The sequence below is a fragment of the Nymphaea colorata genome, chromosome 7, assembly GCF_008831285.2.
Source record: "Nymphaea colorata isolate Beijing-Zhang1983 chromosome 7, ASM883128v2, whole genome shotgun sequence".
NCBI lineage: Eukaryota > Viridiplantae > Streptophyta > Magnoliopsida > Nymphaeales > Nymphaeaceae > Nymphaea > Nymphaea colorata.
This window is the reverse complement of record NC_045144.1, coordinates 11,128,234-11,156,055: the sequence shown is the minus strand read 5'-3', so window position 1 is coordinate 11,156,055 and position 27,822 is coordinate 11,128,234. Positions and strand designations below refer to the sequence as shown.

The 27,822-nt window shown below is 41.0% G+C and overlaps 1 protein-coding gene across 10 annotated transcripts in view; it reads left to right on the top strand.

Annotated features, from left to right (window-relative positions):
• The window catches only part of LOC116257261 (probable nucleoside diphosphate kinase 5), a 46,671-nt gene that overhangs the window by 16,842 nt on the left and 2,007 nt on the right, over window positions 1-27,822 (top strand). The window contains exons 5-6 of one of the 10 annotated variants that reach the window (XR_004173324.2): window positions 18,032-18,111; window positions 18,277-18,333. The exons of 1 other annotated variant lie outside the window; for it this stretch is intronic. Coding sequence is in view for 7 of the 9 variants with exons in the window: in XM_050078613.1 (XP_049934570.1) it covers window positions 6,216-6,259 (44 nt within the window). In the remaining 2 variants the exon portion in view is untranslated. Of the gene's footprint in view, window positions 1-6,215; window positions 6,473-11,909; window positions 11,960-13,988; window positions 14,406-18,031; window positions 18,236-18,276; window positions 18,487-27,822 lie in introns of those variants that run through there. 8 more of the 10 variants (XR_004173325.2, XM_031633870.2, XM_050078614.1 and 5 more) reach the window with 8 other exon arrangements.

The following is a 27,822-nucleotide window of genomic DNA, read 5'->3' as shown; positions in this document are numbered from 1 at the left end:
TGTTGATTTTTGTTGGGATCTTCATCCTGAGAAGCGTCTCGTCCGAGGTCGTCCTCCTCCTAATCGCCGTGCTCCTTCTGTGCCCGAGCCTAGTTCGGGGTCGTCCAATGTTGCCAAATCCAAGCTTTCCTCAGACCAACTCAAAGAGTTGCAAGCCTACATTAGTCGTTTGTCTACCCAGGATGATGCTTCTACTTCTGAGGGGGCTAAGTTAGCCCAAGCCCTTGTTGCTACTAGTGATCAAGGTAATTCCTCTCTCGGTGATTGGATTGTTGACAGTGGGGCTACTCATCATATGACAGGGGACCCTAAGATGTTTCAAGAATACAAGTTGACCTCTGGGCAGCAGCGTGTGTCTATGGCTGATGGTTCTTCTATCTCTGTGGCTGGAAAAGGGAGTTTATCATTACTGAACAAATATTGTCTTCATAATGCCCTGCATGTTCCCAATATTCCCGTAAATCTGTTATCTGTCAGCAGTATTACCAAAGAGCTAAACTGTAATCTAATTTTCTCTGCTGATCGTTGTTTCCTGCATGACTTGGGGACGGGGCAGAAGATTGGGATTGGTTCGGCTATTGATGGCCTCTACAGACTGCCCGTACAAGTTGCTTCTGCTTTGATTTCAGCCACTATTGGACAGTTGCCTGGCGTGGAGGACAGATCCGCCATTATGCGCTGGCACGAGAGACTTGGTCACCTTCCATTCCAGTTGCTTAAAAAGTTGTTTCCTAGGATGTCACATTCTGTTTCTTTGGACACCTTCGCCTGTGAAGTGTGGCAGTTGTCTAAGCATGTTAGGGCCTCGTACTCTATTTCGTTCAATAAAGCCAACCGTCCTTTTGCTTTGGTTCACTCTGATGTTTGGGGTCCTTCCGGAGTACCCACTTGTCGTGGCTTTCATTATTTCATGACTCTTATTGATGACTACTCCCGATGTTCGTTCGTGTATTTGTTGAAAGAACGTAGTGAAGTTCCCGGCATTGTCAAAAACTTTGTTGCATTTGTTGAAACTCAGTTCCAGACCTCTGTTTAGGCCTTCCGTACTGACAATGCCCGAGAGTATGTCTCCCAATCCCTTGATGACTTCTTGCGAAGCAAGGGTATTATTCATGAAACATCCTGTAGCTACACCCCTCCTCAGAATGGCGTGGCTGAAAGAAAAAACCGTCATTTGTTAAATGTTACCCGGGCCATTATGTTTCAACGTCATGTCCCTAAGAGGTACTGGGGGGACGCACTTCTCACTAGTGCTCATCTTATTAACCGTATGCCTACTCGTGTGTTGAATGGTCATTCCACTTATTCTGTGTTGTGGCCTACTCAGAATCCCTGGCCTTTGAACCCTCGGGTGTTTGGGTGTGTTTGTTTTGTCCATGATCATAGTCCCACTCTCAAGAAACTTGATCCTCGGTCCATCAAAGCAGTCTTTTTGGGGTATTCCTCCACCCAGAAGGGATACAAGTGTGTTGACCCTAGCACTTCCAGAGTATATGTCTCCAGGGATGTTACCTTTCATGAACATGAGGCATACTTTCCTGCGAATCCTCGTCAGGGGGAGTGTCTAGGTGACAGAAGGGAAGAGTATTCTTCGCATCAGTTGATTCAGTTCATGGATTTCTTGGATTATACGGTTAGTTCTCCAAGTGTGAAAGACGCAATCAGTGATGACAGAGACAGTCAGATGGAGGGGGGCCCTGTGGAAGAACAGTCCCGTGATCACTTATTTGGTCAGGTTTACAACAGGAAGAAGAAAGATGTGATGGAGGACGTTGATGTTACCAATCTCAATCTTCTCAATCTTGTGAGCTCCACGGATGATCCAAGTCCAGTGAATGAAGAACTTCTCATAGCCCTGCGCAAGGGCACCAGGTCATGTACTTCTCATCCTATTCAGAGATTTGTTTCGTATGCAAAACTCAGTAAAGACTACAAGTGCTTTGTTACTTCTTTATCTATGGCTGTTATTCCCAGGTCAGTGGAAGATGCCAGGGAGGATCCTAAATGGCTACAGGCCATGACAGAGGAGATGGATGCCCTGAAAAAGAACAATACGTGGGAGGTTGTTGATATCCCCAAGGGAACTCACTTAGTTGGTTCCAAGTGGGTGTTTAATGTGAAGTACAAACCTGATGGCACTGTAGAACGCTATAAAGCTCGTTTTGTTGCTAAAGGGTTTAGCCAGAAATATGGGATTGACTATCTTGAGACGTTTGCTCCCGTGGCAAAACTGAAGACCGTAAGGGTCATCTTAGCTCTTGCAGTGCAAAAGAAGTGGAGCATGGACCAACTTGATGTCAAGAACGCCTTCTTGAATGGTCACCTTGAGGAAGAAGTCTATATGAGCATGCCGCCTGGATATGCTCAGAACGGGAAGTGTTGCTATCTCAAGAAAGCTTTGTATGGTCTCAAGCAGTCCCCTAGAGCTTGGTTTGAAAGACTAAGGGTTGTAATGAAGACTAATGGATATAAACAGGGAAATGGTGATCACACCCTCTTCACCAAGCAGAGAAATGGTCTGGTGAGCCTTCTACTTGTATATGTTGATGATATGATTGTCACAGGTGATGACGAAGAAGAAAAAAAGAAGATGAAAGAAATGTTAGCTGCGGAATTCGATCTCAAAGATCTGGGTAAACTAAGGTACTTTTTGGGGATTGAGATCGCGTGATCTGAGACTGGACTTGTTATGAGCCAAAGAAAATACACTTTGGATCTTCTAAAAGAGACATGTAAACTGGGATGCAGGCCCTTTCTTACTCCAATGGAGTCAGTCTGGCACAAGGATAAGTATCAAAACTGAGACTATCTTGGATGAGGAAGGAAAAGGGAGGTATCAACGGCTGGTTGGTAAACTTATTTATCTCACTCTTACTCGCCCGGATATTACGTATGCTGTGGGTGTGTTAAGTCAGTTTATGCATGCCCCTACTGATTGTCATTGGAAAAGTGCTGAAAGAGTATTGGGATACTTAAAGAATGACCTAGGGAAAGGACTGCTCTACACTCGACAAGATCAACTCAGCATTGAAGGATACTCTGACGCCGACTGGGCAGGATGCACAGATACTAGAAGGTCTACCACAGGATACTGCATCTTTCTTGGAGGTAACCTGGTGGTATGGAGAAGTAAAAGACAAGAAGTTTGTTCCAGGTCCAGTGCTGAGGCTGAATACAGGGCGGTTGCTATGAGGGTTACAGAGATGTTATGACTCAAAATTCTTTTAGCAGATATTGGGGTTAAAATGGAAGAGAAGATGAGGATGTATTGTGACAACAAGTCTGCTATTAACTTGACAAACAATCCGGTCATGCACGACAGAACCAAACATGTGGAGATCGATCGCCACTTCATACGGGAACACATAGATTCAAAGGAGTTGATTCTGCCTAATATGAAGTCTGAAGATCAAGTTGCTAATGTCTTAACTAAGTCTTTATGTACATCTCAATTTGAGAAAAATGTTAGCAAACTTGGCATGTTTGACATGTATGCCAAGCTTGAGGGGGAGTGTTAAAATATATTGTAATGGGGAACCGGGTCCATATCTGGACCCGGTCCTATGGGCACGGGTACCGAGGCTGGCTCGGTACCCTAGGCGGCACTCTTTCTCTCCCTCCTATATATTCTTCACTTACGTGTAATTGTTGAGTTAAGTGAATATTATTTTCTCTCTCCTAGGGTTGCGGTTTGCCCCTAGGTCAGAGCTTCCCCGTGGTTTTTCACCTCTTTCAGAGGTTTTCCACGTATATCGTGTGTTCTTTCTCTGCTCTCTCCTTGTGGTTCGTGTTTCTACAACCACCATTCAACTTTTGAGCCATCAAACGCCACCTTAGTCAAAAAGGACTTCCGAAACCTGGCCTCTAAGTAACAGGAACTCTGCAAAACAATTGTTGCACCCTATTCAATATGACTAGAGTGCAGGTGCATGCAGAAACAAAAATTTTGTTCTCATTTCTAATTGAAACACTGATAGAACCATAGCCTGTTAGTTGCTATTTGTTAATTATCAACTTGTTGCTTGTGAACTAAATATATACACACACTCTCGGGACCCATGTTTCCTGAAAACTGCCATACCTGTACACACACCCACACCTGTGTGGCTTAGTCAAGATACATTGGGAAAATGAAGACATACTTTCGAAGCATGGAAACATGGAAAACGTCATGAACATGACTCCAGTCAGGTGGTAGTGCCAATCTGTATGCCACCTCTCCAATCTTCTCTAATACCTCTGTTGACGGGTTTTGTTGTCTGGGTCTGGATCCTTACCCGATTCGGTTTGTCCTAATTAGGACTACTTATATCTCTGTAAACCCTAATCTTTGAGTGAATGAAGTTTTGAAGAGAGAGAGTGTCTGGAGGCTAGTGGGCACCAGACCTCCTCACCCGTGGTTTTTCTTCCCTCGCGTTGAGAGTTTTCCACGTTACATCTGTGTGCTTTCTTCTACTCTCGTGCATTTTTTGTTTCTACATGGTATCAGAGCCGTCGAACTTGGAGAAAACAAAATCTGTTTTTCTAAGGTTGTGAAGTTCCAACCCTGACTGCCGCCGCCGCTACCACCGTCGCTGTCGCTACCACCACCGCCTCCGTGACCGTGACCGCCTCCGTCGCTGCTGCGCCGTGGCCGTGACCGCCGCTGCTGCGTCGCCGGTGTCGTGACTGCCGACGCCAACGTCTCTGCTGATGCCTCTACCGATGCCGACGTCCGACCACCGACGCCGACGTCCGACGCCGTCGCCTGTTCTCGGCGCGTGCTGCCAAGCGCCGCCCTCTGCTTCCGCCGCGTCCCGCTGCTTCCGCTGCTCCCGCCGCTTCCGCCGTTGATCCCCGACTGCGTCATCTCCCCTCTTCTCTAGGTTACTGCTGCTGTGTGTGTTCTTTGGCAGCCACTTCTACCTGGTGATCATGGCTGACTCGTCTTCTTCTTCAGTCAATACTAATCTACCTGATGTTGTGTTTACGCGGACTGATCATGTACCGGTTCAAGTTACCACCATTCAACTTACCAAGGGGAACTATTCTCGATGGTCTGCTGCGATTACTATGGGGATTGCTGGGCGAGGACGCATTGCCTATGTGAATGGGAGAAAGGTTGAACCTGCTGCAGATAGTCTGGCTTGGGATACATGGTTTCTTGAAGACAACCAGGTAAAAACCTGGATTGTCAATTCAGTGTCCCGGATATCCAACCCCTCATTCTTCGTAAGAAGACTGCAAGGGATATGTGGATTATTTTGGAGCAGATGTATGGCCAAAAGAAAAGGAAAGTTCGTGTGTATCAACTTATGAAGGATGTGTATTCCCTGCGACAAGGTACTCTCTCGGTTGCAGACTTTTATGCAACATTAAAATCTAAGTGGGAGGACCTTGACTATCACTCTGATATTACATGGAGGTGTCCTCACGACCAGATGCAGTATATGACTGATAAATGGGAAAACAGGGTATTCCTTTTCTTATCCGGACTGAATGATGACTTTGAAAATATAAGGAGTCAGATTCTTAACTCTGACGAATCATTTAGTATTGAAGATGTCTATTCCCGTGTTGAAGCTGAAGAACAGAGAAGGCTGCTTTCTAGTGGACGAAAGGGGGAAGAACAGACTGCCTATGTTAGCCGTGCCCCTGTGGGAACTCCTCGTTCTTCCCGAAAATGTACACATTGCAAAAAACTTGGTCATACTAGGGATTTTTGTTGGGACCTGTATCCAGAGAAGAAGGATAGTAGGGGGAGGTCTTCTAGTGGGAAGAAGCCTGTATCGTCTGCAACAAGTCTGAGTGATGGGAAAGGTTCTATTTCTGCAGAACAGATTCGTGAGCTACGAGCATATTTGAGCAAGATTGATGTTGGTCAGGCAGATACACCAGATGAGGTGAAGATCAATCAGGCATTGGCTGTTTCAGGGGGAGAAGGTACTTCTTATATGGGTGAATGGATTGTTGACAGCGGTGCCACTCATCACATGACTGGCAACCCCAAGCTTTTCCATGACTACAAGCTATCCTTGGGAAAGGAACGTGTGTCCCTTGCCGATGGTTCCTTTACTTCTGTGGCAGGGAAAGGGAGTCTTTCCTTGTTAAATAATTTTTTAGTTCATGATCCCTTACATGTTCCCCATCTTCCCTTAAATTTGTTATCTGTTAGTAAGATTACCAAGGAACTGAAGTGTGAGCTTATATTTTCTGAAAAACGTTGTGTTTTGCAGGACTTGGTGACATGGAAGAGGATTGGGATTGGTTTGGTGTCTGATGGGCTGTATCGGCTTCCTATACGCGTTGTCACAGCTCTTATGTCAGCAGTCAGCAGGACAGAGAAGAAGGAGGAAGAGTGTCGTCAGTTATTTTTGTTTTGGCATGAACGCCTTGGTCATCTCCCATTTGGGATTTTGAAACATTTGTTCCCTGAACTATGTTCTAGTTTAAACATTTCCATGTTATCATGTGATGTGTGTCAGTTTGCGAAGCATGTTAGAGCTTCTTATCCAATTTCAAATAGTCGCTCTAATAAAGCTTTCTCCTTGGTTCATTCTGATGTGTGGGGGCCTTCGGACATTCATTCTCGTGGTGGTTTTCAATACTTTATAACTTTTATAGATGATTATTCAAGGTGTACCTTTGTGTATTTGTTGAAAGATCGTAGTGAGGTGCCTCACATTATTGAAACTTTCATCCTCCTAGTGGAAAACCAGTATGGAAATTCTGTCAAGACTTTTCGGTCTGATAATGCTCGTGAATATATGTGTCTCCCTGTTGAAGAATTCTTTCGAAAGAGGGGGATTGTTCATGAGATATCCTGTAGTTATACCCCCCTCAAAATGGGGTTGCTGAGAGGAAAAATCATCAGTTGCTCAATGTCACCCGAGCCATATTGTTCCAAAGAAATCTCCCAAAATACTATTGGGGTGATGCAATCCTTACTAGTGTCTACTTGATTAATCGCATGCCTAGTCGTGTGCTAAAGGGTCGTACTCCCTACTCTATGCTTCCAGGGAGTAGTCTTGGATGTGTGTGTTTCATACATAACCACAGCCCCAATGTGAAAAAACTTGATCCCAATTCTATTAAGGGCATCTTTCTTGGGTATTCTTCCACTCAAAAAGGTTATAAATGTCTAGATCCCACCACTGGTCGTCTTCACATTACCAAAGATGTCACATTCTTGGAACATGTCTCCTATTTTGGTGAGAATTCTCTTTAGGGGGAGAAGTTAATGTCTAAGAGTATTCTCCCACACAGGAAATTCAGTTTACAGACTTTATGGATTACAGGCGTGAAGAGAATCCTGTTGCCAAGGTGCTTGGCAAAGATGAAGAGGGGGTGCTTGGCAAAGATGAAGAGGGGACGACTACTGATGTACATGAACAGGAGAAGGAGGGAGAGCATCCTATGGTGACAGAACAAGAGGGTAATCGTATGTTTGGACAGGTGTATTCCAGGAGAAGAGCTTGTATGCAAAAGTCCTTTTGCATTAATGCATTCAGATGTGTGGGGTACAACTCCGATATCATTTGAGGGTGGCTACTCTTATTATGTGATATTTATTGATGACTTCACAAGGTAAGTTTGACTTTGTTTCTTTAGACAAAAATATGAAGCTTTTACATGTTTTAATAACTTTCATCTGCTTATTAAAAAACAGTTTGAAACTGTTGAATTAGAAGAGTTTATGTTTCTAGGTGGTTCTTTGCAATATTTAATAGTTAGGAGGTCTCTTTAAACATTCCTCTATTTTCGGTTGATGTACTTTGTAAACCTCTCTTCAACCCTAATCTCTTTATAATGGAGATTAGGGTTGGTAAATGAATTAACAATTCTCTCTCTAAGGCTGCCGGCTGTAACATGGTATCAGAGCCGGCGATCTCCACCCTTCTCCGTTGGCAGCTGTCCTGATTTTCCGGCGACCCCTTCTCCTCTTCCTCTCCCATCTCTTCCCACTTCTTCTCTTCCTCTATCCTTCCTTTCTCTCTTCTCTCTGTTGATCGAAAGATAGTGAAGCAGCGTGGAAGGGGAACCTAATCACATGTGAGAGGTATGTGTGATTAGGTCCCCGACGTGGATGTAATGGAGCTTAAACAACTGCGTGGGAGTTGCAGTGGAAAGTTGTAAGTCAGATCTAGCTTTGTGGATGAATAGCAGCACATGGACTCCATTATTATTCAGATCTAGGCTCGTGGAAAAGTAGCTGCATGTGGATTCTTGTTCAGATCTGTGCGCGTGGAAGATTAACTGCACGTGGACCATATTCTTATCATATTTTTTTGTTGGCTGTGAAAAGTGGCTGCAAGTGGAGTAGCTGCACGTTGGGTATATTCTTTTTCAGATTGAATGACTGTGTTATAATCTGGTAGACTGATTTGAACAACAAATTTTTTTTATATGCATACGTGCATAGCCTGGTGGACTGTTTGGAACAGCAAGTTCATATATTCTTGTTCATTTATTGATTGCTGTGATTGGTGGACTGATTTACTGAGTAGCAAGTTCATACAAATTTGTTAAGGACTGCTTTTGGTGCGAAAAATATATGTATATATATCTGCTGCCTAAGTTTTCTCAAGTTGATTGCTGTACGCTATACTCTTGATTGTATCATAGTGCAACCATATTAAGATCACATTGTCAAGTCATGCACTATGGCCGCTGAAGGCAAGACAGAGATGCAGTATGAGCATAAGAACACAAGCAATCTCTTTTCTTATGGCTCTACTGTAAAGTTAGATGGATCTAACTATAAGATTTGGTCCCATGTATTTATAATGTTTGTGATTGGACATAGGAAGGAACATGTTATAGAAGAAGATGAGCCTCTGATGAATAGTGGAAGATATAGTTCATGGAAGGAAGATAATAATATTGTCATGTCATGAATCATGAATAGTGTGCAACCACAGATTACCTCTGTTATTACATATTATACATCTGCCAAACAAATGTGGGATTTTTTGAAGCAAACGTACTCAAATGAAAAGAATGTTAGCAAGATCTTGCAGGTGGACGAGAAATTACTTAATTTGTGACAGGGTGACCAAAGTCTTGCTCAGTACTTCGCTTTCATCAAGTCAATCTATGAAAGACTTAAAGCTTTGCGTCCTCCATGTCCCACATGCCACAAGACTCATGGTGAACAGTCTATGGTGGCAAAGTTTCTACAGGGTCTCTCTCCCGAGTATGCAGTAGCAAAGGCACAGATGTTGACTGGAGCAGAAATTCTTGACCTAGCTGAGGCTTAAAACAGACTCAGCCGTCTTGCTGTGACTCTTTCTCCGCCTTCCACCGATGCTACTCCCTTTGCTTTGGTAGCTTCAGGAGGCTGTGGACGTAATTTCTTCAGGGGGAGGGGCATAGGCCGAGGGTCAGGAGGAGGTCGTGGGAGATTTCAGTGCACCTTCATGGGAAAATAGGGCATTTGGAAGACAGATGTTGGGATAAACATGGTCGGCTATACCCCTAAGAAGAGGTGTTGCATCTAAGCAAGGCAAAAATTCATTACAGTCTCTTATTGGATCTATCCAGGCAGCTTCATCAGTAGTAGAGGGGTCTTTATCTTCTTCCAATCCTGAGACTGTGACTGTGAATATCAACAAGTCAGAGTATGAGGAGTTCTTAGCACACATATCTACTCAACCGTTGGCCTCTACAGTTATGATAGACAATGCTATGTCCATTGATACTGCTCCACATGATATAGGTACTACTTGGATTATTGATTTAGGAGCATCGATGCATGTTTGTAGTAGACCTTCTATGTTTATCGTGCTACACTCATTACCTTAGACACGTCATGTGAGACTTGCAGATGATAGATGGTCTCCTGTTATGGGTTATGGAGATATTAAGATTTCTCAGTCTACGACAATTCCTAATGTGTTATGTGTTCCTAAGTTTTCCACTAATCTTTTATCAGTTGGACAATTGATTAATGATTTACATTGTCGTGTTACATTTGACTCCGGTGTATGTTCATTTCAGAACTTCCAAACTGGGTAGACGATTGGTGGAGGCTATGAGAAAGGGGGCATCTACTTCCTGTCTGATTCTGTGGGTATTGCAGCTGTCTCGACTTTTTCATTGTTCTCCTCCTTCCAGTTGCATCTTAGACTTGGTCATCCATCTGTCTCCAAGCTCCGTCACCTACTTCCTTATCTATCAGTACCAGAGTCGTTCCAGTGTGAGGTTTGTCAACTTGGCATGCACACACGTAGCAGTTATTCATCTTTTCTTAGTCCATCAAGTTGTGGACTATTTGATCCATTACACTCGGGATCTCGTTCAAGGAGGAACCATAACCACTATTCATGTATCATCAGAAGATCAAGCTACATATGTTTTCACTAAAGCTCTTCCTATTGGTGATTTCTCTAGATGTTGTGACAAGCTGAGCATGATTAATATGTATGCTTCAGCTTGAGGGGGAGTGTTGAATTAGAAGAGTTTATGTTTTTAGGTGGTTCTTTGCAATATTTAATAGTTAGGAGGTCTCCTTAAACATTCCTCTATTTTCGGTTGATGTACTTTGTAAACCTCTCTTCAACCTTAATCTCTTTATAATGGAGATTAGGGTTAGTAAATGAATTAACGATTCTCTCTCTAAGGCTGCCGGCTGTAACAGAAACTACTATAGAAACTTTTAGGATTGATTCAGGAGGAGAATATCTTTCAAGTCTATTTCATGATCACTTAAAAGAAAATGAGATTATTCATAAAAATCTTGCCCAAAGACACATCAGCAGAATGGAATATCTGAAAGAAAAAATCGTCATATTATTGAAACTGCTGCAACTCTTCTTATTTCAAAAGTAGTACCTAAAATTTTTTGGTCTGAGGCAGTTCTAATTTCTGCTTATTTAATCAATAGAATACCTTCAAAAATTTGAATAACGTCTCTCCTTTTTAAAAACTTTATAATATTGAACCCAATTATAATCGACTAAAAGTGTCTGGTTGAAAATGTTTTATTCTTGGCAATCAAATTAATAAGCTTTCTTCTAAAGCCATAAAAATGTGTTTTCCTAGGACATTTTGAAAGTCAAAAAGTGTATATATGTTACAATATTAAAACAGATGAACTATATGTTTCTAGAAATGTTGTGTTTCTTGAACAAGAAAAAGTTTTTTAAGAACATGATTCAAAACATGATTCAATTTATACTTTTTTTTATATGAATTTGCTGCCATCAAATATTACCCAGGTGGGTGATCAAGATAGTTATAATGATTTTAATGAAGCAATTGATTATATTGATCAAAATGTAAACAACGATGTTGAACCCACAAAAGAAATAGTTACCTATCATAGGAGACATACAGCCAGAGAAGGTTCTAGAAATAATATGAACACATAACCATATACAAGAAGATCTGATAGATACCTGCAACCACCTCAAAGATTTATCCCTTATGAATCATTTTCTCCTAGATTCAAGAAAAGTCTAGTTGCCATCCATTCATACAGTGAACCTGCTAACTATTATGAGGCTTGATTCTAATTGGAGAAAAGCAATGAATATCTCATATTTGTATTTCCTTCAATTTGTTTGTGGGTCCTGGTTTGAATAATTTCCAGGTGTGAGTATGGAGCTTGCAAGCCTTAGATTCTAATCTAAATCTGATTAGATTCAGTGTATCATCTTTGTTTGTGTTCTGCAATTGATTGGATCTACTGCCTATTACTTAATGGTATGAATTATGCATGTATTTTCACGTCATTTTACAATTTTTTATATTTAAATGACAAGTTATATATTGTTTTTGTTAGGAGCAGCTCTTTATTATTATTTGTTTTATTTTTGGACCTATTGTGTAATTGTTCAGTTTTATCTTATTTCTCTTTTAATAAGAGATTAGGGCAGATGAATGTTATGACTAACTGCTCTTTTCTCTCTCCTCATACCTGTGACTAGCGTAATATGGTATCAGAGCTTCCTAACCTTAAGTGAGCTTGACGCTATAGGTTGGTCGCTCCCTCCTCCTCTTCTTCTTCTTCTTATTTTTCTTCCTTTTCTTCTCCCAACCTCATTTGCACTGTTTTATCGGGAGTTAAAGTTCACCATGGCATCGATCAGGGATCTGATCACGACTTAATCTCATGCGTTGCTGATTAGTTCCGTTGATCGGATGATGAATTGAAGTAGTATTACCTTAGTCGTTGATGATGGTGGAGTGGTTCAGATCTGAAGAAGGACTGGAGTTTAGTTTGGCATGAAGGAAGGCTGACATCCTCCATTTCCTATTGGTGAAGTCAATCAGTCTCATTATAGGTGGCTGCTGTCTTCCTATTGTTGTCGGTCTGGAGTTGGGCAGACTTTCTCTGTGTTGAAGTTGGTCTGGCTAATTCCGTTTTTGCATTGAAGTTGGGCAGACTAATTGAGGTTGATGTTCCTGTTTATCCATATTTATACTGCAGTTCTACCTAGCCTGCATATGTAACCTGCATACATGTCCCTCATGAGTGTCGTTGATATTGGAAAATAAGTGGGTTGCTTCCTTCTTGTTCTAAAGTTAGTTTTATAAGTTGCTGAATCAAATAATCAGAAGTGATTATATGTTAAGTTGAATTCCTTCTTGATTGTGGGGATTGTGGTGTTGCTAGTCTACTGCAAAATTTTTTAATCTATTTGTGCAGCTTTGAATTATTGGACAGCAGCTCAATATGGCTGATGATACCAACAACGAGACCGATAATAAGTATAAAGTTGTTGGGAAGCCATTTTTTTTATGGTTCTACTGTGAAATTTGATGGACACAATTACGAAATTTGGTCTCGTATGTTTATGATGTCAGTTGTAGGGCATCGAAAAGACCACGTCCTTGAAGAGGATGAACGATTTGTTAAAACAGGGAAGTATGTCACTTGGAAAGAAGACAATAGCATTATTCTGTCCTGGATTATAAATAGTGTGCAACCTGATATTTGCCCTACTCTTGCTTACTATACAATTGTCAAACACATGTGGACATTCTTAAGACAGACTTATTCCCATGACAAGAATGCTTCTAAAATCTTACAAGTTGAGGAAGAACTTCTCAAACTACAGCAGGATGACCTGGAATTGTTCCAATACTTTGCTTTAGTTAAGGCATCATATGAACAATTGAAGGCCCTTCAACCTCCTTGTCAGGCATGCTACAAGACACATTTCGAGCAGACAATGGTGGCAAAGTTCTTGGCTGGTTTGTCACGTAAGTTTGAGGTAGTTAAAGTACATATGCTTATTGGAGCTGATATTCCAGATCTTGCTGAGACATATAATAGACTCAGTCGACTGGTTGTCTCTCTTTCTTAGCCTCTGAGTAAGGCTCCTGCCACAGCCCTAGCAGTGCCTAGAGGACGTGGACAAGCCTCTAGGGGAAGAGGATCAGGCTGTGGTGCAGGGGGCAGAGGGTGACTTCAGTGTACTTATTATGGAAAGTTGGGACATTTATAAGGTAGGTGTTGGGACAAACATGGCCGTCCTGTCTCCATAACTCAGGGCAGAGGGACCTTTACTGCTTATACTCCAGTAGGATCTGCTCGAGCGGTCACACCACTAGGGGAGACTCCTTCCGTAGTGACTCCTGATAACTTTACTTTGACCTTGAGCAAAGAAGAGTATGATCAGATTCTATCTCAGCGGTTTCTCGTTGCTACAACATCTGCAACTACCTCTACTGTTATGATGGATTCTACTTTATCTACTGGTAGTATTAATCACCAATTAGGTACCATGTGGATTGTTGATTCTGGGGGCTTCAAAACACTTTTGTAGTCAGCCTCATCTATTTATTCATTGCACATATTCCTACAGCCTCAACATGTTAGGCTTGCTGACAGACGGCTTTCTCTTATTATGGGATTTGGGGATGTGAAACTCTTTAGTTCTGTTTCTATTTCCCATCTGTTATATGGCCCATAATTTCTTGCTAATTTTCTATCTATTACACAACTGATGAATGATCTGCATTGTAGAGCTATATTTGATCCTGGTTCATGTTCTCTTCAGGATTTGCAAAATGGGAAGACGATTGGTGGTAGCCATGAGCACAAGGGAGTTTACATACTATCGGAACCAGTGGAGGTTGTGATATCTACTTCTCTCTCGAAGCCTACCCCATACCAGTGGCATCTCCGATTGGGTCATCCATCATTGTCCAAACTTCGTAGTGTCTTTCCCAATATTTCAGCATCTGAGTCTTTTCAAGGTGAAGCCTATCAATTGGTCAAACATACTAAAAGTAGTTTTCCTTCCCGTATTAGTCCGTCTAATCATGCTGTCTTTGATCTTATTCATGTCGATGTTTGGAGGCCTAGCGAGGTTGTAAGCCGGGCCAAGTTTAAGTATTATCTTGTCATTGTTGATCATTTTTCTTGTGTTAGTTGGGTATACTTGCTAAAAGACAGGTATGAAGTTATACGTTGAAATGAAGACTCAGTTTGGTTTCATTCTAAAAAATACTTGCATTGATAATGCTCTTGAATTTAAATCAAGTACTTTGCTACACTTTTACTCCAAGTATGGAATTCGCCCTCAATTTACCTATTCTCATACTTCACAACAAAACAACATTTAAACTTAAACATCATCAGTTACTTGATATGGCTCACACACTCATGTTACATAGCTTCTGTGTAACATGGATATGCCTGTTTTGTCCAGGTACTCGTGTCGGGTAAGTGGGTATGGTGACATGGGTACGAGTACGACTGCATTTTAAAATTTTTAAAATTATATTATCAAACTTAAATTTTTCTCTAATTTTTTATTTTTCCCTTCTTTTATATTTCCTTTCCAGTAAGATTCCATATTTTCCTCTCATTTTTCTTATATGTTTTGCAGCATATAAGACTATTAATGCTTTTTTCATTTGATCATTTTTGAGAATTTAAAAATTTGCCATATCCGCGTACCCATAATTTTCAAAATTGCCGTACCCGAACCCGTACCGTACCCGCACCCATGTGACATAGCATAGCTTTGTTCTTGTGCAATTTTGGGGTGATGCCATTCTGACTGCATGTTACCAAATTAACCGTCTTCCATCTTCCTTTGACAATCAAATTGCTATTCAGCTCTTTTATCCAGATAGACCCTTTTTTTCTCTTCCACCCAAAGTGTTCGGATGCACCTGTTTTGTCCATGTCCTTGGCCCTACTAGAGACAAACTTGCTGCTCAAGCGATTAAATGTTATTTTATTTGCTATCCAAAACACCAAAAGGGTTACACTTGTTTTTGATCTCCATATGAATAAGCAAGACATCAGTGCAAATGTTACATTCTTTGAGCCTCGTCCTTACTTTTAGTCGGCTTCACCCTTGTTCGAAATGATGTCGCCTATTCCTTCACCTATTCCTATCTATATCCCCTTCAATTTGTTCCATGTGAATCTTCTCCAGGTTTTCACAGATTCTGTGATCCCCCACTGGTTTACATCTGCCAATATGCTTCTGCTCATGACCGCCCACCAATCTCTTCTCAAGATGTAAGTATACCTGATGTCACTGAGGATGGTTCTGAGATACCTTTCGATTTAGCTATTGCCTTGCGCAAAGGCAAACGACAGTGTACTCTTCATCACATCTCAGAATTTGTTCTACTAATACTCTTGGTGGTAGCTTAATACAGCTTGTGTTCGCCATAGTCACAAATAATGTCTTGGAGTTTTAAACGGTGAGGTTTTTTTCGGGTATAATACAACGAGCTTGAAAAAAAAGGAAAAAAAAAGGTAAACTTTTAAAAATTTTAAAAAACTAAAAATGGGAGAAAAATAAAATAAGTGAGAAACTAATAACACAAACATCAAAAGGTAAGTAAATTTGCAAAAATAAAAAATAAAAAATGAAAAAAACTGTTTGGTATTAAAAAACTGAAAAAATGAAAAAATTGAAAAAAACACGAAAAAATGCATTAAAAACACGTTTTTTTCGTTTCTAACTTTTTTTTTAAAAAAAAAAGCACGTTTTTAAATTTTAAATGGCCATTTAATTTATTGCGTTTTTTTCAAAAAAACGCGTTTTCTATGACTATGGTGTCTGCATTATCTACACACTCTGTTCCTTCTAGTTACTAGCAGGCGTTACTTGACCCCAGATGGCGGCAGCCTATGCAGGATGAAATGGATGCTTTGCTCCAATGGGTGACGTGGGACTTGGTTGATCTTCCTCCTGGTTGTGATATCGTTTGCTCTAAATGAGTCTTCACCATCAAGTATTTGATGGATGACTCAGTAGAGCATTATAAAGCTCGTTCCATCACAAAAGGGTATACATAAACATATGGGGTCAACTTCTTTGAGACTTTTTCTCCTATGGCTAGTTTGGGGACCATACGCCTTATTGTTTCTATTGCTGTGCATTATGACTGGCCCTTGTATCAATTAGATGTCGAAAATGCTTTCTTATATGGGGATCTCGACGAGATTGTATATATGAAACAACCTCCTGGTTTTGAGAGTCGAGGGGAGTGTGGGAAGCTATGTCGGTTGAAGAAGACTATATATGGTTTGAAGTAAAGTCCTCGTTCTTGGTTCCACAAATTTTCTGAAGTTGTGTTAGAGTGTGGGTTTAAGAGATCTCAACTGGACCATTCATTGTTCATCAAAAAAGGATTTAGAGGTATCGTTGTGCTAGTGGAGTATGTAGACGATATTGTTCTGACGGGTGAATATGAGCAGGAGATAGCACTAATGAAGGAGTTTCTCCAAAGACATTTTGTTACCAAGGATCTTGGTCGGCTATGGTATTTTCTTGGCATTGAGGTTGCTCGTAGACATGAAGGTGTTGTGCTATTGCAGAGAAAGTATGTACTTGATATTTTGCATGATACAAGAATGTTGGGAGCAAAACCTGCAACTCTTCCTATGAACCCACAAATACACCTCTATGATGATGAATCCGAAGGGGTAGATTCCCGATCCTACAGATCGTTGATTGGTAAACTTCTATATGTGACTGTAACTTGGCTAGATATTAGTTTTGCTATGGGAAAACTAAGCCAGTTCATGTAAAGACTAAGAAAGGCACATTGGGATGCTACAATGATGGTTGTCAAATATCTAATGTCCTCCCCTAGCAAAAGTTTTTTTTTAGAAAGGGTACGTCTCTTGATGTTGAAACCTACAGTGATGCAGACTATGCAGACTCTATTGATGATAGAAAGTCTGCCAAGAGGTTTTGTGTGTTTGTAGGAGGAAATCTCATATCTTAGAGAAACAAGAAACAAAATGTTGTTTCTAGGTCTAGTGCAGAGTCGAGTACTGAACTATGGCTCAAACTGCTGCAGAAATGACATGGTGTAAATCCTTACTTGAGAGTCTTCGTATTCCTACTTCCATACCTATGAAGATGTTTTTGTGATAACAGGGCTGCCACCCACATCACAAATAACCCCATATTTCATGAGAGAACAAAGTACATTGAAGTAGATTGCCATTACATCAGAGACATGGTACAAGGAGGAATCATATTTACCATACATATAGTCTCAAAAGAGCAAGCAACTAATATTTTTATTAAAGCTTTACTTATTACTGAGTTTTCTAGATGCTGTGACAAGCTGAGCATGATTAACATCTATGCTCCAGCTTGAGGGGGAGTGTTCAATAGCATTTACATTAGGTGGTTCTTTGGAATATTAAATAGATAGGAGCAGCTCTTTATTAATATTTGTTTTATTTTTGGACCTAGTGTGTAATTGTTCAGTTTTACCCTATTTCTCTTTTAATAAGAAATTAAGGTAGATGAATGTTACGACTAATTGCTCTTTCTCTCTCCTCATACCTGCAACCAGCATAACAGTTTTTCTTTTAAAAACAATAGCTAACAAAGACCGGCCGAGTCACCAAGTTGAAGTGCCGAGTCACGAGTCACGAGTCAAGAATGAATGAGTTGAGTCCTGAGTCATTGGGTTTTAAAACACTGATTGGGAAAGTCTTTGTGCATGTAAAATAATATCTCTTTCTCTCTCTACATTCACATACACAAAATTGGTTAACGCTGAATTCATAAAGTACTGTTTTTTTTTTTTTTTGTTGTTGTGGATTGCACAGGTGGGTCAAGTTCAATGAATGATGAACTGTAGGCAATGAAGGACATCCATAATCAGTAGACTGATTTTGTCATAAGTTTGGTAAGGAGTAAGGACTGATCTTATGGACTATTAATAATCATCATATTTCAGAAAGAAAGTATTCAGTTGATATGTAATGATTAATTTTTCCTGGCATTCTTATACCATTTTTAATTTTGTTTTTCCCTTTTCCAAGTATGTGTTTTGAGAAGTTTAAAACCTCAGGTTATTAATTCTTGGGCTGTGTGATATCAAGATGGACGGAGGAGCCAACATATGGAGGTAGGAAGACTTTCAGTTTTAAACTGACTGATTTAGTGTTAATTTTGTCTTTGGCCTTGAAACCTAAATCAGGCATTGGTATGGTTAGGGCCTTCAAAAATCCATGTGTTGGAGATTTTTTGTAACAAGCAGCTGGCTATGTTCCATGTTTAAGCTAATATAAGATGATGATGTCAGATCTTGATGTCTAGAGTTGTTCACCTATGAAGAAAGAAGAGAAGACAAGATGGAAGGGGATTTCTAAAGAGTATAATGGCAGCCTCAATTGGCTTAGGTTTGTCCTAATCTCATTAAAAGATCAACACAAATTTTTCATGACACAAGGGTAGACAAGTAACATAGAACATAACAAGGCTCCCCTTGTTACATTTTGGGTTTGAATACAACATGTCATACTGGATCTAGTCTAGATCCACAAATATGACGCAACAACTTCATCGATTTTTAAATAACATTTTTCACTCCTCCCAAGTTGGGTTTGGAACATAAACAAGTTGCCTTTAAGCATCAACGTATGCCATTAATTTGGCTTTTTGCTAATATATCTGCATCCTCCTACTCCTTTGTTCGAATAAACTCAGGTTCAATCTGCTTTTCTTCTATGTTTTGCTTGACAAAATGTTGGTCAATCTCAATATGTTTGTCAGGTCTACCGTGAAAGGGAAAGATGTACTTATAGCACTCTGGCTATCACATAATGAAGCTTATTGTGATATCTTCTCTCATACTTCAGTCAACAAGTGACAAACCCATTGTGGCTTTAGCAGTGGCAGCAACTATGGACCTATATTCAGCGTCAGTGCAACATCCAGCCATAACTCCTTTGCTTCGTGTGCTCCATGACATCAAATTTATACCTATAAACACTCTATACCCTGAAATAGACTGCCTCTCATCAGGATTTCCTATCCAGTCTGCATCAGTGTAAACAACAAGTTCATGATTTCCTCTTCTGGCAATGTATTCTTCTAAATCAGACTATCTCCAACTATTCCTTTTTTAAATATTGTAGGATATGCTTAACTGCCTCTATGCCCAGTCCATGCCTCGGGTCTGAACTGAGACACCTGATTAGCTGAATAGACAGTATTAAGTTGTGTGAAGTCAACGCAGCATCGCAGCAATATTATGATATTCAGTAGATTGTTATGCAATTCTCCATCATGGATTGCTAGCTTGTGATTGAGAATGCTGGGAGTAGCTACATGTTTGCAATCCTTCATGCTTGCTTTACTGGGTGAATCCTTTTGGCCACAAGTCATGTTTTGTACTTTTCAATGCTGTTATTGGGTTTATATTTAATTTTGTATGCCCACTTGCATCTCACAACATTCTTGTCTAGTGGTAGAGACATAATATCCTAAGTGCCACATTCATGTAATGTCTCTAGCTAATCATTCATGACTTCAATCCACTTTTTGGAGTTTATAGCTTGATGGAAAGTGAGGTTCTTCTTTGGCTAAAGTTCCAAAAACACTTGAAAGTCCATGGAGTTTATAGCTTGATGAAAAGTAACAAGTTCATCCTCCTTGTTGCAGCCGTGAGGTTGTCATGAGATGTGGAGAGAGAGAGAGAGAGAGAGTAGCAGCCATAAGGCTTGGAGAAAGAAAACATAATCATTCACTAACCCTAATCTCCATTATAAAGAGATTAGGGTAGAAAGGAGATTTACAGATTACATCAAACAAAAATTAAGAAAATATTGAAGAGATCTTGTAACTCTTTAATATTACAAAGAGCCACCTAGAAACATAAACTCTTTGTCACACCCCGACCTTTTTGACACTCAAACATTTTTTTTTCTAAACATAAAACATCGAGGTGCGACTACTCAACAATTCAAAAGTGAAGGAGCCATGCCATTCAAAACAATGGGGCGAACTTTCATTTATGTAATCATTTCAATTCATACAAAATCACATCTATGTATGACAAAAATGGCCCAAACTGTATCATTGATGCCTAACAAAAACAAGACATCAATAAAACCAAAATAAGACGCGCCGGCACTACAAAAGACACATCCCAAAACCTCCCCAGTAGGACGTCAGTGAAGCCATCTGCTCAACTTGCTGCCCCTGGTCCACCAAACCTGAAAAAGAAAACAACTGAAGGCTTAGCCTTCGCAGTATGACAACAAGCCAGGACAATACCAAACCCTCTTAGGTAGGACTCAAATAAAAGAACACACATCAAGATCATCTATCATCATGTCGTATCAGGGCACGACACGTAAAAGCCACTCAATGGCCACAGTAACTAACTTTCAAATCACATGCAAGGCATGCTTAAACATTTCATTTGCATTTATAAGCACAACGATCTCATGCATCTCAATCACGTACAATCAATCATATACAATACCTTTTCATTAACTTCAGTGTATTAACAGTTCCTGTGGGTGCAACACAGGCACGTGCACACCGCGGGCGTCCTACAGCCGAGAGACAACCCCCATGGTGGCCCAGAACAATATGGATCCATTTCATCCGCTGCAGCGATAGAGCACTCGTCCATGGATGTGTGAAGTCCAAGGAGAGATACTCAGCCTTCCCTAGGACACCCAGGTTGGGAAGGCGGGAGTCCAACGCTCCAAGCACAACACACATCAGAACCCTGGGGCCTTGCACCGCTTGCACTCCGAACAGGCGAGACAAGTGGCAAAAGCGGGACGTCTCCCAAACACATAGCCACATCCCACTGGCCTCTCATCTCTTATTCATTCATTCTTATCATTAGATTAACACATTCACAAACTGACTGGCTAGCTCATGAGGTTGGTGCACTTCACGAGTGCACCTACACCTCCAATTGCCTCCACACGAGGTCTACGCATAACAATAACAGTCATAGCTAGCCGTCATACAATACGGGTACGACCACCCTCTAATTCCATTATTTGCATCATTGCCCGCAGCAATGTGTATGCAACAGAACAAAACATTCACATCATTCATCATATCAATCACATCTTCAAAAACTTAGCCAAACCACAGAGAGTAGTCTCGATCTGTGATTGGCTCGTAGCTGTCCTATGCAATTATCATTCTAGAATGCTTTCTAATGCACAATTGGGGTCGAGGAGACACTCGATTCGATACCCCGCCTCATCTGTCCTAAACGGTTATCAATTCTAGTATGCACATGCAAATGCGTAACATTTTCAAAACAACTTCTCATAGTCTTTTCAAAACAATTCATATCATATATCAAAACATTTACATGCATACCGACATTCATTCACTAAACAGTCAATCAATTGCATCACAATCATAGGATCCAAGGAAATGAGAAATGCTGCCATATCTGTGGTGCACTCACAAACTCTTCAAAATGCCTCGAGCTTTGAAACTGGTCGCTCAAGGTCGACGGGACGTGCCTGGTGTTCCTGCAGACATAAACAAAATGTAAGATTCCTACTAGATACCCAAACAATTCAAACAAATACAAAACAACATGTAGTGTCGGCCTACAAACTCTCCAAGAGTCACTTCCCAACTTCTTGCTGTGCCAACAGATGTCAAAACTCAATGCTTCGCCCAGTCCCTCACAACACATTTCTCATTTGCTTTCTGTAGTCTATGCGTCAACTCCATAGTCACACCCAACTTACGTATGCTTTCCCTATTTAACTCCAAGATGGACCCATTCACAAAAAACGTGTGCCACGTGCTCCCTAAGATGGTTTAAATCTTCCCCACAACAACACAATCTCTACCATGCTTCTCTATTGCTTCGAAAATCAACTCATCATGCTTAAATGATCATTATAGGCATGAATCAACACTTCTCCATCATAATCCTAAACTTCTCCAAAAACAAAATCGTTAACATGCGTCCCAAATCAACAATTCTAAACTCTAACATGCTCAAACAATAATTATACATGCTCTCATAGATAATATTCAATAATCTAAGCTCAAATAGGCCTTGCTCACCCCAATCTAAGTGTCCAAACTGCTGTGACGCCTGCGACAGCCACCTCAAGCGTACAATCGGTCCCCAAATGGCAGAAATTGTGCCAAGCCGCCACCACCTAAACGCTGATACGAGGGGAAGAACGCGTTCCCCAAACTGGAATCCTAACAAACAGTGATGAAATCCATGAGAAAGAGTGCTCGGTTGGGGAAAAAGGGGAAAAACAAATAGAAAAAATGCGGAGAGAGCTCACGTAAGGAGTGTGTAGGCAAGGGAAGGCGCTGACAGAAAGGGGTGGACAGAAGAGAGAGCGAGGGAAGGAGGGTTCAGACAGAAATGGGGAAGAAGGGCAGTGAGGGGGAGAGGATGTGAGAGAAGAGAGAGAGCCGGTGGGAGAGTGAGGGTGAGTGAGGAGAGGGACCGTGCGGGAGGGAACTAGCGGAAAGGGGAAAGAGAGTGGCGAGAGAGAGGAAGAGAGAACGTGCGGCAGAGAGGGCAAGGGAGCATGAGAGTGGCGGAGAAAAGAAAACAAAGCACGAGAGAGAGAAAAAGAGTTTACCCAAGTGCCGTCGCCGGCACCGCCTCAGTCGCCGTCGTCACCGCCACCGCCGGCACCACCTCTGTCTTCTTCTTCTCTGCGTGGAGCTCCCTAGCAGCAAGAGAGGCAACGAAAGGGGGAGAGCGAGGGGAGGACGAGGGAGAACAGCCCTCGTCGGGCTCTTACGCGGATAAGCTGCGAGTCCGGGTCTGGGTCCCGATCCGACCCGACCTGCCCAAAAATATAACGGGCGTTACACTCTTCTAATTCAACACTCCTCCTCAAGCTGGAGCATACATATTAAACATTCTCAGCTTGTCACAACATCTAGAAAAATCACCAATAGGGAGAGCTTTGGTGAAGATATCTGCAGCTTGATCTTCTGAAGGAACATGAATAGTGGCAATGGTTCCTCCTTGAACGAGATCCCGAATGTAATGGCAGTCCACTTCAATATGTTTAGTTCTTTTATGGAAAACTGGATTATTTCCAATGTATGTGGCTGCTTGATTGTCACAATACATCTTCATGGGAAGAGGAATCAACACACTTAGGCTTGATAGCATGGATCTAGCCCAAGTTAGTTCTGCTGCAGTTTGAGCCATAGATCTGTATTCGGATTCTGCACTAGATCTTGACACCACACCTTGTTTTTTGCTTCTCCACGATATAAGGTTGCCTCCCACAAATACAAAGAATCTTGTGGTAGATTTCCTGTCTTCGACTGAGCCAATATAGTCAGCATCACTATAGGCTTCCACTTCCAGGGTCTTGCCTTTTGTGAACAAAAGGTCTTTGCCAGGAGACGATTTCAGATATTTGACCATCATCAAGGCAGCATCCCAATGAACTTTTCTGGGTTTTTCCATAAATTGACTTAGCTTCTCCACTGCGAAGCTAATGTCTGATCTTGTCATAGTAACATAGAGGAGTTTTCCAATAAGGGGTCTATATAATCGAGAATCCACTAATTCTGCTTAGTCATCATGAAGATGTATGCGTGGATTCATAGGTAGATTAGCCGGTTTAGCTCTTAGCATCCCGGTGTCCTACAATAAATCAAAAACATACTTCCGTTGAGAGAGAATGACACCATCTCTATTTCGAGCAACCTCTATTCTCAAGAAATACCGTAATGGACCAAGATCTTTCGTCACAAAGTGTTTATAAAGAAACAACTTTGCATCAGAAATTTCTTGATCGGAGTCACCTGTCAGGATAATATCATCAACATAAACCACTAGAACGGTCATACCCTTGGAATTCTTCTTGATAAGTAGAGAATGATCAAAAGGGGATCTCGCAAAGCCACACTTTGAGACTACCTCAGAGAACTTGTGAAACCATGCACGATGACTCTGCTTGAGTCCATAAATAGCTTTCTTCAGTTTGCACATTTTTCCACACTCCCCCTGTCGTTCAAACCCTGGTGGTTGTTACATATAGACAGTCTCATCGAGATCACCATACAAAAAAGCGTTTTTGACATCAAGCTGATACATGTGCCAGTCATGGTGTACAGCCACAGAAATAATAAGACAAATGGTTCCCAACCGAGTAACTGGAGAGAAGGTCTCATAGAAATCCACTCCGTAGGTCTGTGTGTAGCCCTTAGCAACCCACCGAGCTTTGTATCGTTCCACAAACCCATCAGAATTATATTTCACTGTGAATACCCACTTAGAGCTAACAATGTCACAATTAGGAGGAGGATCAACAAGTTCCCAGGTGCCTCCCTGAACTAATGCATCAATCTCATCTTGCATAGCCTGTCTCCTTTGGGTATCTAATAAAGCCTGCTGGTGACACGTAGGAACTGTATGAGCAGTAAGAGCTTGAATAAATTGTTGCATACTTTTACCAACACCGTCAGTAGACACAAAATGAGATATAGGATGCAGAGTACATTGTCGCTTGCCTTTGCGAAGAGCAATAGGTAAGTTTTGACAGGGATCAGACAGACTAAGGCTACTCACTTCAGATGAACTTACCTCCTGAGAAGCGATTGCTGAAGGATCATGAAAGGGGTCCTGTCGACGTGTGTAGATCAGCGAAGGATCACAAAACTTGGACACTACAGTCGAAGATTCTTTAGAAGGAGATTCAAAAGGAAATGACTCCAAAGGAATAGGAGGAATAGGTAGTGGGTCTGGCGATGGTGGCATCTCAGTAGAGATAGGAGAGGAGCTATAATAAGGTTTAGACTCAAAGAATGTGACATCCGCATTGATATACTCTTTTTCAGTTAAGGGGTCAAAGCATTTGTAGCCTTTATGGTTTCTGGAGTAGCCTATAAAGATACATTTAATGGCTTGGGTACTCAATTTATCACGTGTGGGTCCAAGTATGTGAACAAAGCATGTGCAACCAAATACTTTGGGAGCCACGTGAAACAAGGGTCGTTGTGGATGTACAAGTTTAATAGGAACCTTGTTGTCAATGGAGGATGATGATAAACGATTGGTCAAGTAACAGACAGTGAGAATGACATCTGTCCAAAAGTATGCAGGTAAATTATTATGAAGCATTAGGGAACGGGCCACATTTAAAAGTTGGCGATGTTTTCGCTCAGCTACTCCCTTTTGTTGGGAGGTATGGGGACAGGTAAACTGAGGAGAAATGCTATTATCAGAATAAAACTTCAATAAGATAGATGCCTTGAACTCAAGAGCATTATCAGTGCGAATGCTTTTAACAAGAATACCAAATTGGGTCTTTATTTCAATAATAAGGTTTTTGAGAGGACTTCAGACCTTTCTTTCAAAAAGAAGACCCAAGTGACTCGAGAATAATTATCAACAATGACAAGGAAATAACAAAATCTTGACCTACTAGCAACTTTGCTAGGACCCTACACATCAACATGAAGAAGATTAAATAGTCCACAACTGGATGGACTCAGACTCGATGAATAACTGTTACGGGTGTGTTTGCCTAGTTGACAGGCTTCACACTGAAATGTCTCTGGTACTGAAAGATGAGGAAGAAGGTGGCAGATGGATGACTAAGTCTGAGATGCCACTGGAAGGAGGAGGACAATGAGGTGATCGATGATGCTGCAATACCCACTGGATCCAACAGAAAGTAGATGCCCCCTTTCTCATAGCCTCCACCAATCGTCTTCCAGTTTGCAAGTCCTGAAATGAACATACATCAGAGTCAAATGTAACATGACAATGTAAATCATTAATCAATTGTGCAACCGATAACAGATTTGTAGGAAACTTAGTTGCATATAACACATTAGGAATAGTCATAGACTGAAAGATCTTGATATCTCCATAACCCATAATAGGTGACCATCGACTATCTGCAAGTCTTACATGATGTGTCTGAGGTAATGAGTGCATGATAGTAAACATAGAAGGTCTACTACAAAAGTACCTCGATGCTCCTTGTTGAAGCATGTTAGATGGGTCTTGGGACCGGGTCTGGATCCATACTCGATCCATCTTGTAGCCCTTGTTGGGCCTTAAAAATTGTAACCCTAATTTTGAGCGAGTGAATGAAGTTCTAAGAGAGAGAGAGTCTGGCGGCTAGTGGGCACCAAACCTCCTCACCCGTGGTTTTTTCCCTCTCGTTGAGGGTTTTCCACGTTATATCTGTGTTCAATCTTTATTTCTCGTGTTTCTACTGCTTCTACATGGTATCAGAGCCCGTAATTAGTTTGTGAACTTTTTGCCACCCTGACCTTTCCATCGCTCGATGCCCTTCGTCGACCAGATCCCGCGGCTGCCCTTGGTCCGCTGCTGCCGTCGCCGCCGCTGCTGCCGCCGTCGCCGCTGCAAACTCAATATAGTTTGTGCAGGTTATATTAATTCAACTCCTTTTGTAAACTTTTTCATCAAACTCAATACATATGCATGATTTTAGATAAATTTTGTTACCTCTTGACATTGGTTAATGGCTGATTTCATATCATGCATCTCATTAAGATCTTGAAGCATTAGATTAACACAATGAGTGACACATAGATTCCAAAAAATTGTTCTATACTTTTGAAATAACAAATCTCCTGCAGCTCTATAATTTGCAGCATTATCTGTGATAAACTGTACAATGTTTGCAGGTCCAACTTCTTGTACGACATTATCAAAAACATTGAACAAAATCTCAACAGTCTTAGGAACATCAGACCAGTCAAGAGATTTCAAGAACAATGTACCTTTAGGGTAATAAACAAGAAAATTTACAAGTGTTCTTGTCCTTGTTTCAGTCCATCCATCTGACATAATGGAGCAAGCTGTTTCCTTCCAACATAATTTCAATTCATCGCAATGTTTAGACACTTCTTTGACCGTATCCTGAAGAATTTTGCCCATCAACTGATGATATGAAGGCATTTTGAATCCGGGGCCTATAGAAGCAATAGCATCTGCCATGGCTTGGAATTGAAAAAATTAGTTGTATTAAATGGAATACATGCATCATAAAACCATTTCCGTATCATCTTTTAACCTATATTTGGGATTCACCCTTGTACACCACTGCCATGTAGAATCTGACATTATATCTTCACAAAACAAGTAAAAACATACAAATAAATGTAGGAAATAAGAGAAATGAACGATTCAAAGGCGAAAATCAGTTGTTTCTTACATTTTTGGTGTTAGAAACCAAAAAACCCTCTTTCTCCAAGCTTTGCATCGTTCCCAACTTCCCACTACTAAAAAGAAAGCTTCTTCACCAGCAAAGCTTGACGCGAATGGGGAAAATCTCTCTCTCGCATGTCTCTTGCAGTATTTAGAAACAAGAAAAGAGAGAGAGAAGAGCATAGGTTTTTAAAAGAACACGCAGAAAGGGGCTGTCGGGCCCCTTTATATTATTATACTTTATCACACTTGCCTTTTTAGTTTAGTATAGGGCTCTCAGCATGTTCTCAGCATCTGAATAGTCCTTTCTAATCCATTAGTTTGAGGGTGGAAAATTGTGCTTATCTTCATCTTCGTTTCTAAAGTTTTCTCAACCATCCCTGGAACTTGGATGTGAATTTTGGATCTCCGCTTGATGTTATTGATTTTGGTAGATTGTGC